A 12,447-nucleotide genomic window follows, 5' to 3' on the forward strand; every position below is an offset into this window, starting at 1 on the left:
GTATAAGTTCAGTAGATGTATACTTAAAGTTCCCATCAGTGTCAGTAGCAAAAGAGAATTTGCCACACTGAAAGCAGTAATATAATTTCACAGTCAACCTGATAAGATTGTCTGTGAAAAAGGTTGCAGAAGCCAGGGAAATGCTGGACTCAGCTCTCTAATGGCATATTTGGACCAGCATAACAATTGCATGGCTTCAGACTGTATCTGTCTGTTACAGCGGAAGACAGGCCAATGCTGAATTTGAAGGAATAGGAGTTTGGATTGTTGGGGTTTTTTCTGCTCTCTCCAGTGCTGTAGAATCTCACTCTGTAATTATGGAAAACATAGTAATACCTGGGCAAAGTTTAAGGCAGTGGCAGAAGATCAGTTTCAGTTGAGTTGCTGTTTTTTCCAGATGCTTCCATCTCTTCATGGCATTAACCAAAGAGTTTTGTCTAGAGTCTCAGGCTGGCTGTTCCATGACTTGTGCCAAGGAGAGAGAGCCTTTGGCTGCACTGGGAGACGGTGTTTTAATAACTGTGTTTTTCTTGTACAGAAAATCCGATGTGGGCAACATTGCATACCTAAAGCATCCAAGATTTATCCAGTCACTGGATGCTGAAGAGGGGTTTAGGGCCTGACAAATGTTTGCAAATTGAAAATTACATTTCCATATACTCAGTATTTGTTTTCAAAAAGTGAAACTTTGACTTTCCATTTCCTTCATTTTCAAGGCATGTACCTGGGGTGTTTCTCCTCTAGACATTCTTGTATTATTTTTTTGTCATTATTCAAAAAGGGCTCTATTGGATCCTTTCATCCTTAAAAGTGTATTATCAAAGTAGCTTTTAAGTGTGGCTGGAATTTTTTTTTGGAGGCCTGAAAAATGTCTTCTCTCTTATCTTTCTTATCTGCTAAACATGTTAGTCTTGGCTGGATCAAATTTAAATATAACTGCAGCTGCATGAGGTTAATGTGTTTCCAGTTAAAGTGAAGAAAAATACGTTTTTGGCATTTTAAAGGAATACTGAAGGGGGAAAAGGCAATAAGTTCACTCCAAGACTCATTAGTCTGTTCTCTGCATGATAAAAGAAGTTTTGCTTTTGCAGAAGCTGAGATACTTCTATACTTTTTGTGTAAAATCTCTAAAATCAACAAAGATGAGCTTTTCATAGCCCTTTTAAATACTGTCTCATTTAATTTTTCACCAATAACTTTCATACTTTTCATAGCATAAAGACATCATCTCTCAGGAGGTGCTGGAATCTGCATGTTTCTGGTGCAGGTAGCAGCAATGGTGCTCTGCTATGCTTTGCTCTCTACAATTTGTTCTTTGCTCAGCTCTCAACTGGTTGGAGAAATGAAGAACCAAGGGTAGCCTGGTAACACAGGTACCGGGATCTGTGCTGGTGGTCCCTGTGATCCAAAAAAGTTCTTCTAATTAACATGATTATAAACAGGACCCCACCATATACAACATGGATACTTCAGTCTCTCTGCAGTGTTCGTTCTGTAGAACAATTTTAAGGGGTTTTATAAAAAAATCGCCTTCGTTATGACTTATTAGCAAAGCAGCACAGATATCCTAGATTTCCTTACTACCATTAAAGTTTCACTTCTGGAAAGTGTCAATGCAGCTGGAAACTAACCTATGAAGATCATCATCCATAAATAATTTCACTACTAAATTATAGCTGTAACCTCAATTTTTATCTTTGGTTGTGGTCTAGATAACACTATCACTTGTGTTTCTGTGCTGAGCCACAGTTCAGTCTTGCTGATGTTTGACTTATCTTAATACTTAGTTGGTTTGGGGCTGGAGCTGGCATTTATCGCTCTGTGCTCCTGCCTTTTGACTGCACGCTCTTTGTTTATTGAGCCAGGTGCAGTGACAGCAGATCTCATCTGCCTCTAAGAAACAGCAATCTATAGTTTGTGATCTGTTTTAAGGGACATGGCAGCTGAGAAACCTGTAGTAAACTGATCCATGTGGCTCTTTGAGCTCTGAATCTGGAATGATTTTTGGAACTAGCACTGATACCAGTCGCCCAGGACCACAGAAGTTTGGTATCATCATTAGCCGTAGCTCCAGCAGGTGGGATTTCAAAGAATGAAATAGAGGCATTATATTTCTGACATATCGGACCTGACATGTTATTCATTTTAATGCTGACATATCAGCAGTATATCCATGACTTGTATGAAGTATTTAGAAAAAAACCTGACGATTTGAGGGATTTAATTTAAACAAAACCAGCATAACAGGCAAGTGTTTCATCCTTTGAGTACAAAGTGCTCTCAGAGTACAGGGAGTACAGGTGTATCTCTTTGAATTACCTACCAGTGATACTTGACTGATGATAACTTTATGTAGCTAGAGGCCCTAAATATGCATACTGAGTGAAACTACTTTTTAATTTTCACTTTAGTCCATTTAAACATGTTAAAAATTAAACAAAAGCTGTATTACTGCTCCTGAGAACCAGGAGGATTTCACTTCATGTATATGAATAATCTTGCCTTCCTATGGAGACTTCTGTTGTAGGTGGGAGAGTAGCTTGCTTGACAGTCCCTGATTCTGAGAAGGCAAATGCCCAGTCCTGTGCCTAACCAGCACAGTACTTACATTTGTCTTTTTATCTTTTATCAGCAAAACCAAGATCCTGGTTGTGTGACTTCTCCTGCCCCTCCACGTACAATAAGCTGGTGCATGATAGGGCATGTGATATACTCACTCAAATGCCATGCGCTTTGGCCCAAGTGCCTATAAGGTTGTTCCGGAAATTAGTCCCATTGTCTGACTCAGTTCTTTCCGGGGTGCCGTGTCACCACAAGACTTGTTTCTCAAGGCCCAGGACAGTATCTTCATGTATCTTACTCATTTATGCTTAAATTCTCCCTGTTCCTCATGGTAGCCTGGCTCCGTGAATGTATTCATGATTGGTGTACATATTTGTAGGCAGGAGAAATAACCTGAAACTTTATTGATCTTAAATCTCTAATGTTACTGCAACATTGAGAATGAAAAGTCTAATAATATAAATGCAATAAATTCTGAATTATGGCTTCTTTCACAGCATTAATTAGTCCACATGGGACACAATATAGGCTATAACCCAGAATAAATATCAAGGTGATACATAAAGGAAAGCAACAATAAACCACAGGCAGGGTATGCCAGAGTTAATGTTATTGGAGAAGATGTAATTTTAGAGCTTGATTGCATTCTCCCACCCTGTCTCAATTGTCAGTTTTTATTGAGTACACTTGGTTTCTAGACCTCATTAAGAAAAAAATGCAGGCAAAGGAGATGAGCTAGTGTTAGATGATAATCTCTTCTCAATTAACTTACACTGGAACTAGTCTTAACTAAAACTTGATTCAACAAACATTTGAGAAATGTGAAAACCAGTGAGCAAAGCATGCAGCTGGACTTGTGTGCTTCAGTGTGCAGTTCGGTACTGTTCCAGATGAAAGCTCAAGGCTCTAACTAGAAAGTTTCCAAGCACAGTAAATATTTTAAACCAAATGGAAAACTGATTTATGGCATAACTGCAGTCAAGCATTGGCTGCAAAATCCCACAGTATGTAAGTCCTCATTGAGAACTTTGGAGCACAGCCCTAGAACTTCATAATTCTTTGAGCAATGGCTGTGGGTAGTCAGTGACAGTAACTGCACCAGTAATAGTTTATAGGTTAATTCCTGCAGATAGATTCTAGTTTAAACTGTCCTGATACTATATAAAAATCCTAATCTGCTGCCGCTTAGTTTGCATCAGTGACATTTTTCCTAACACAAACAAGCGTCAGTGCTCATTTTGCTACCTGTCAAGTGAGCATTGTAGCATACACGTTGCCTACTCATAGGGTTTGAGGGTTAGCTATTTTGAAGTTTTCATAACATTCTTCAAAGCATGTACTAACATGAGATTTTATATTATACATTCCCTGTCAGCACCAGGACCTAGAACTGGCTGTAGCAGTGGAAAATAAGGTTCCATAGTACACCTGGCTGTAAACCCAAGCTACTGTGTGCCAAAAACAGCTGAGAAGAACCAGGCTGTGTCATGTCAGGAGTTGGTGTCTCTTGTTTGAGAGTCCATCAGCAGGGATCAGGGAAAAGCATAAGAAATGCTTACAAGTATAAAGGAAGACTCCTTGCCAGGTCTGCCAATCTCCTGGCTGGCTGCTGTTGAAGATTGCCTGAAGCCAGATGTGTTTCACTGTTGTGTTTAACAGCTGTGGATGCTATCTCTTCAGCCAGGTGCCTGCTAACGGGTCTCTTGATAGATCAGTTTACTACTTGTTCTTTTGTCACGAGGGGTAATGAATAATCACTGTTTGCTTGATCCAATATAATTCACATTTGGAAGGATTGAAGCAGATACGATTAAGTTCTCTATAATCCGTGGAGCCATATAGCCTACTCAGTGTTTCTTCGTACAGAAGCTGTTCTTTACATCTGGTTGTCCCATTGCCTGCTTCTATATATTTTCTTGTGATGATACATGTTTTCTGAAGTGCGATGTTCAAATTGAAGGAAAATATTTGAACAGGTATATGGTGTGGTATATGAGAAGGTACAACATGACAGCATAATTGCATTTTCTGTTTCATTCTCTATCCCCTTCCCCAGAATTGCTGATATTCTTTTTTCCTTTTTGAATGGTTTGGTTTCCTTTTAGCATGAGCATTAACTCTGTGTTTTCAGTGAACTGTCACATCTTGCAGTATTATTAGGACTGCAAAAATCAATCACGTGGAAGGTAAGCATGCCAGGATTAAGATTTGCTGAGCAGTTTTATTCAGAACTCTTGCATAACTGTATTTTCTGATGCTTCCTTTGATTAAATTATGAGAATTTCTTTTAACAGAGGACATCTGCCTCATTCAGTTCACACAGTGGGTGCAGCTCATTAAAGAAGAGCTATTTAATATTTTATTTTCCTCTTCATTACTCCATCCCTTATTTACTGGATGGCATTCAAATCCTGCTGTAAAGATGCAATTACTAATTCCCCTCTAAGCTTTACAGTGGCACCCATTACTATAGTTTCTGAATGCTTCATGGGTATTAATTAAGTTTAATTTTCAAAACTCTTGTGAGAAGAGATGTCTTTGGCCCTCTTCAGATTAAGAACAAAAGTAGAGAGAGAAATTATGTTCTAATCATTTGCTGTGTCTTATTTTGGACATCTCATATTTGGAAGTGTGCCCAGCATTGTTAATTTTTTATATATTCAAATTACAGCTTCAGTTGACTTCAGCTGCTTTGGTAAGTTTTCAGCTCAGAAGTGGATGGGGCCTTGGAATCAAATAAGGCCTTTGAGAAACTTGCAATTAGTGACAATGAATGAAAAATCTTCTTTAACAAATATGCCAGTGGTCATATTGGAGTGCTGCAGTTAAGTGCAAGAATTCCATTTGCTAAGTCAGCACTGAAACGCCTTGACTATGAAGCTGTCTTTTCTCTTCTGCCAGCCTGTGCCGCCTCCATTTTCAAGCTGTTCAGCAATTGCAGGAGAAGTGGTAGCACAAAATAAAACTGGATGGGACAGAGGTCCTAAAGGAAGAAGGCACCTGTATATGATCTTATAATTAAAGACTGCCTCAGGCCATAGGCACAAAGCGTGCTAGACTGACATTTTTCCTATGATGTGTATATTACATATCTATGCATACTGAAGACATGAGGAAAATTACAGCTAACGACATGGAAATTAATTCATTAGGAGGAAGAGGGGTGCTTTTGATGTCTGTGTTGTCATGCTAAACAAAATAAGCATATGCTCATCCAGCTCACTGCCTTCACAAAAGATGATTTTCTTCCCGTGCTTGGCAAGACTCAACCAGTCCTTTCAGGATGAACTAGATCTCTTAGAACTAAATCATGCATGGTATAATCCCAGTTCAGTTGACTGCAGTGAAATTGTATCTGTTTAATGCAATAGACGCTTGGCCTATTTTTAAATTCAATTATGGGACTCATGCACTTAACCATTTCGGAATTTCTTCTTAAAGCTGTCTTTTGAAATGGATAATAGCTTGTTTTAGTTTGTTTTTTAATTATAAATAAAAGACAAGCACAGAATATCTTAACTACAGGGGCATACTGCTAACACAATACTACTTTTGTCTTGGGAAGTGCCTTTCAATAGATTTCAAAGCAGCTCCAAAAGTCAATTTGAACTAATTTACTCTAAAGTTCTTTTGTCTTATTTATGTTTCAGATAGAATGAATGAAACGTATTTCACTGATGTTTTTTAGTGCTGTTGTGAATTGTACCAACAAAATGTGTTGCTGCTTGAAATAATAGGATGTCCTACCTGACTGTTCATTGCTGTTGTTCAGACCACATTTATAATACAATTTTGTTTGCCCTTGATGACTTTTGTCTATGTAAAAAAAGTTATAACTCCATGACATAGTTCTGAAATCTTGACATTCCCTCTAAACAGTGCTGTCACTTTTTGGCAAGGCATAGGAAGTAAAGAAAAGGCATAGCTGAATCTGAAGTGAAGATGTAAGCATTTTCCAACAGGAAATCATTTTACAGAAATTATTTGAGAAGTAATTGGTTTCCTTGCCATAAATTCTAATTTAGTATTGGGGAAAAAAGGTCATACTTTTAAATTGTGTATTGCTCAGCAAGCATAACTGAGTTTTAAATGTGTGTGCCTGTATTAGTGAGTGAATGTTATTGAAAGCACATGGTTTCCCAAGTTTCTAACTCTTGAACCATGTTCTTTGAAATCAAATATTTGAGAATTGTTGCTTGATAAATGTGAGATAAGTTAAATTCAGTTTGGTAGGCTAGAAAGAAATTACTGGATTTGGTATGATACTTGTGATGGTCAGGTGTTGAATCATTCCTTTCTTGTCAGGGAAAGAGAGCCATATGCATTATATGAAATTCTAGATGATCAAGATATTTGGTCCAGTCCTACTGTTCTTTCCATATTAAGATTTTGTTAATTTATTGCTTTTGTGCAAAGTACTGAGGGGGTCAAGTGCGCATTTGAGATATATATACACACACACACTCTTTGGATATATACACAGTCATAAGTAACATTGATTAGTGCAATGTTGGTTTTTTTTCATTCTCAAACCAGTTTTTGAACTTTAAAAGTCCTTACACTACTGTGGTGAGAGCTGATTGAAATCTGCCACTCCTCTACAGATAGTAAGTGTATAGGCTGTGACCTTCTAAATCCCCAGATGCAAGTTGTCTACTGAGACGACTGTGTGTTTCACTGAAATCAATATGATTTTTTAATTATAAAGGTTAAATTGCTATTTAACTTGTGTAAGTTGTTTTTCCTAGACAACACGATTAAGGTTTGCTTTCACAGTAGGATTTTGGTGTTCGTGGATGGCATCATTTAAACTCTGAAATCCCTGCTGAAGTTCTGAATGGCTTCAGTCACCACCGAGTAGAACTAAACTAGCTTTGCAGCAGAGAATTTGGTTGGGTTTTGGGAAACAAATTGCGCAAAGCAAAAGATGATCTCAAAAAGCAAAGCCTTCAACTACAGAACAGGATATATGAGTTGAACAGTATAAGCCTGCTGCTTTCAGCCATTCTGCCCAGGTGCATGTGTAGCAATTCTAGCCCATTTATTTGCTGTATGGTTATTCTGACAGGAGAAGGCTTCATATGACTCAGGTCTGAATTTTCAGATTTCTGGTATGTTGAGATAGTTTGATATTAGAATGTTAAGTTTCTAGGGGGGATTTTAAGGTATTTATAAATTTAGTCCGTGTGATTTAATCTGAACAAGTCTGGTGGCATAGAGATAAGCTTGATACTCTTGGAAAAGTTTACATAGACAGCTCACTACAGTTAGTTTAAATTTCAGGCAAGAGTTTATTTTGAGAATTAGAAATATTTTGTTCTCTTTGGTATTTGGGTGAGAAATGTCATACTTCATTATTCCTTACAAGTAATCTGTAAAAACAAAACAGGACTTCTAAAACTGGGATGTTTTCCTAGTGTGTGCCAGGTTTTTCCTCCCACACTTGCCTCTTCATTTACTCCTCTGCATCCAGCTTTTCACAGCTGTTTTTTCCATGGTTTCCAATAGATTCATAAGGGGAAATGTCTGATCCTTCAATTGACTTCATTTCTACTGTCTCTATGATGCTGTATTCTTTGCTGATGTAAGAATTTGCATGATGTTGTCCGTCAAGTTTTGCATTATGATACTGCCTTTCAGTATTGCTGATTTGACTTGGTGGTTTGCTCTGAACAGGTTGTCTCCTGGTTCTGATGTCTATGTCACAGTTTCATCCATTGCCTTAGCAAGATCGCAACAGTGCCGTAATTCTCCAAGCAACTTATCATCCTCAAGTGAGACTGGCTCTGGTGGGGGCACATACAGACAAAAATCTATGCCAGAAGGGTAGGCACCAGACTTTTTTCATATTCTTTTTAGGCAAGTTTTTTGTTCTCTGTTCCATTTGTTGTAATGTACATTAAACTAAAGGAGTGCTTCCACAGCCTCCTGTCAGCTGTTGTTTACACGCATTAAAACATGATTGTTTTCAAACATCACTGTCATGCTTTTTGAAAATGTCAAGTTTTAAAAATCCCTTGCCTCCCCCTTTTCCCTTGTGACCTAACCTCCCTCTCTGATTCTAGTCTCCAATTGCTTAAGTTACTATACAAAGGGACCTTTATATGCTTAAAAATCTTCATTAAAAGTACTGATTTCATGTTGTAAATTCCTTCAGTTCACAGGTTTGGATTCTACAATAAAATAGGTAATAGGTTTGGGACTTTGCAGTCTATTCTAATACTTGAAGCAAAGTAGTGTTGAGTGCAACTAAGACTTCAGCTATGTAGGCACAGAAACTGCTAATTAATCCACAGCTAGCATCTTTTTCACATGTTCACAGTCATCCTGTTTTAAGGTACTTCCAACTCTCCAGAAATCTTCAAATTGTCTGAAGTGATCCAATGTAAACGTAAGGGGCAACTTGCAGAGTAAGAAATTAAATCTGTATCATTTTCAGAGAGCACTGAAAGGAGCAATAAATCAAGTATGTCCAAGTAGGAAAAAAAATAATTGGCAGCAGGAGAGCTGCCTGCCACATTCCGAATTGCTTCTTATAGAAAACACAAAGGGACAAAACTACTGATGGTTCACACTGCAAAGCCTCCCTCTCGAGTTGTCTTGACTATGTTGCGGGTCATTGTGTGTAACTCATTCTGGTTTGGACCTTGTATAAAGTAGAAGTATCTCTTTGCCTATTTAAAAAAATATATTATTTGTAAAATTAAATACCAGGAACTGCTTGGCACAAGGCACTGTCTTTTGCATGTTTCAGTGCCTGTAAGAGGACAGTGCTCTGTGTCACAGAATCATAGAATCAACTAGGTTGGAAAAGACCTATAAGATCATCGAGTCTAACCTTTACCCCAGGACTGCCAGTCCAGAGAATGCTGTTCTGGGCATGTGTTCGAATAAGTGCTGCTCCTTGCTTCAGAGCACTGAAGATTTGTCCTCCCTGTCCTTCTCCTTGTAGCTCAGCTTGAGATTTTCATTTGTTTTTGCTGCACACCTTTATGAAGGCTTTGATTCATGAGACTGTTGGGCCTGTTGAGGTCATTATTTAAGTTTGTGCTTAAGTCCCACAGACAGTAGAAGATTTGCTTTGAACTCATTAAACTTTGCTGTAAGGAAGCTAAGTAGAAGTGTGTCCAGAGCTCTGCAGCTGGAAAAAGCACTTAACCTCTTTACACACTGCTTACTTCCTGGCTCATTCATGCCAGCAGCACTTACGTGTTGCCTTGAATTCTGAAGAGCAGCTTGTGCTCCCAGTATCTTGTCTGCTCTTCTCCAACCACGTCATTTGCTCTACAAAAAAGGTATTGCTGCCATATGTCCTTAGACATCACAACCATAACTGCTAGAGTAGGACAGGATTTTCAGACACGCTGGGTTTTTTGTTTTGAATTGGCTTCAGAGCACACCAGCACCCATCCCAATCCTTTTCCATCTTTCAAGTTAATCATATGCACATGTTCACTATAGCATTCTTTGAGCATTTTGCAAGTTCACCAGAGATGTGTCCTAGAAACCTTGTCTATACAGTCTTTCTGGTTTTGAAGTTTTAATCTGGTGCAAGGAGACACTGTTTAAATGGAATGATGAAAGAAGTAATTAATACATGAACTTTGCATGCTCCTTATTGGATGCTTTTTTACAAAGAAGAAAAATCTCTTATTAAACTCCAATTACTTGACTGTTATGTTCTGTTCTTATAGGAAAAGTACTTTGCCTCCCATACTGTCCTTGTACACATGAATCATATTTACTCAAGACTTTGCAAACATCATCTGCCAGGCTAAATGGAAAGCATGAAAAATGTAATTATGAAAGAAAAATGCAATTATGAAGGAAACTCTCTTGCCTCGATAAGCAAACTAATATTTGTCACATAACTAAAAAATCATTGCAGTTCCATGTGCATCTTCTGTTGAGATTCATCTGAGACACCAGATTCAGGGCAACTCTGTAGTGAGGTTTGATGTACCAGGGAGAGCTGGCCAGTGATTAAACCCACATATGTTGTTAAAATAGGAGAGATTGTGGCATTTAATTGCTAAGATGGTGGAGAGAAGGATGGGCTGGAGTAGGGGCTTAGCAGACTCCATATCCTGAAGGTAATCTTCCCAAGGTGAGGCTCCAGTGTGCTCTAGGTATGCCAGTCCCTGAGACTTCCCAGTGCAGGAAATCTCAACTGCGTAATTTGTGTATGTATTTCTCTCTTGTTGCATGATATGACAGATTTGGAAAGTTTGTGAAACTTAAATGACTGGAAGCATGGGTGTGCGTCCAACCTCTGTCAGACATCGGTAAGAGCAGTAACTGCTGCTGCTTCTAGACTTTTGGTCCATATCCTATGCTGGGTATAGGCAAAACCTTCACTGCCTTCAAGAATATCCAGATTGGTCTCGATGTACATATGTGTGTTTCATTTGCTTATTCTGTGTTTATCTGAAGGTACGTATATATAGTACATGATTGTAGAATGTAAAAATGAAATTCAAAAATAATGAAATCATGGGTTTCTTCATATGACATATATATAAAATGTCTGGTTAAACAATTTATTCCAGATTTATTTCTCCTTCAAGCTTTTTAGGTTCATTCCTGTGTACCTCAATGGGCTATGTATTTAAGCAGCATAGAATTTAGCACCACATGCCTTTATTATTCCTGCTTTTGAATAGCCCACTTCATGTAAAAAATGCAATCTAAAGATATTTCTTGCTGCTCAATGAATAGAACAGTGTTTTAATGAAATAAAATTAGAAATATGGTGGGTTCTATACCTCTAATCTTGAAAAAAAAATTAAAATCATAAATTATGCCAAATGCAAAATTGACTGCTTTTATACATATGATCACTGTGGGGTTTAGTAAGAGGGCAATGCATAGAAAGTAAAATATTGATATGGCATAACTTCATCGTACCAAGGTTTCTTGGGGTTTTGGTTTTTTCTTTTAGGTACCAACTTCTAGTTATATTATCATGAAAAGATATTCTTCCCAAAATACTTCCCAAGTCTTAAAAGGTTGAAAAATTACCTCAGATCAGTGTTTAAAGAATCAATCAGCTTTTGAAATGCTGTATTTAGACTTCTTATGCATGTGTTGAATTGGCATGGAGTTCATCCTCTTTAAGTTAAGTATGTCATTAAGTGAAATCCTACCTAGTCTGTGTGAATAGAAAAAGAGAAGCATTAGTCACTTCGTGCAATTTCAGTGTAAATTGATTGCATTCAGAAAGCAAATATATCCAGGTTTTCATTACTTTTTATTCATCAAACCTCATGTTGGCTATACCAGGGAGCAGTGAACAAAAGGAAGTAGGGTCTTGCTTGGGTAAAATTTAGAAGGCGCAAATTTCAAAACATTGTGCTACATGTAATGCTGCTGTCTTTAAGGATGGGAGTGGGATTTTGTTATTCTGAGTCGTGATGTTGTTTTGGTGGGTTCATTTGGCTTAACAAGTATATGAACTTTCAAATGGGGTAACCACATTGAGCTTGTTCTGACAGTTGGGCAGATGTCTGTTTTACAGTGGAGGTCATGTGGGCAGTCTGTAGGTAGTAGTGTGGGTAGAAAGCAAAGTTCGGGTATTTTATATTCTGTTCTTACGTTAGATGTTTAGAGAAACTCCTTGATACATAGAAAATATATCAGCCTGTTGTAATTCTTTTGGGTTTTACTCTAGGCATGTAGAGTTTTGGCAAGTTTTTTTCCTTCAGGGTATGTCTGATTGGAAAAGAAAAGCCACCTCAAAAATGCATTATTATTGACTAATTCTTAATTATTGACCTGTTCGTTCTGAATCTAGCTATAATTTTTATAGACTTAAGTGATTTATATGTAATACAGTATTATGGATTTAATTCTTACTGGCTTTTAGGTATATAAGGCATATAGACT

General features: G+C 37.8%; 1 protein-coding gene across 5 annotated transcripts in view; it reads left to right on the forward strand.

Moving 5' to 3' along the window:
* The window catches only part of SIPA1L1 (signal induced proliferation associated 1 like 1), a 223,412-nt gene that overhangs the window by 179,845 nt on the left and 31,120 nt on the right, over window positions 1-12,447 (forward strand). For all 5 annotated transcript variants that reach the window (XM_030482943.1, XM_030482947.1, XM_030482944.1 and 2 more), the window contains one exon: window positions 8,239-8,388. In XM_030482943.1, coding sequence (XP_030338803.1) covers window positions 8,239-8,388 — 150 coding nt within the window. The remainder of the gene's footprint in view (window positions 1-8,238; window positions 8,389-12,447) is intronic.

Source organism: Strigops habroptila, chromosome 4, assembly GCF_004027225.2.
Source record: "Strigops habroptila isolate Jane chromosome 4, bStrHab1.2.pri, whole genome shotgun sequence".
NCBI lineage: Eukaryota > Metazoa > Chordata > Aves > Psittaciformes > Psittacidae > Strigops > Strigops habroptila.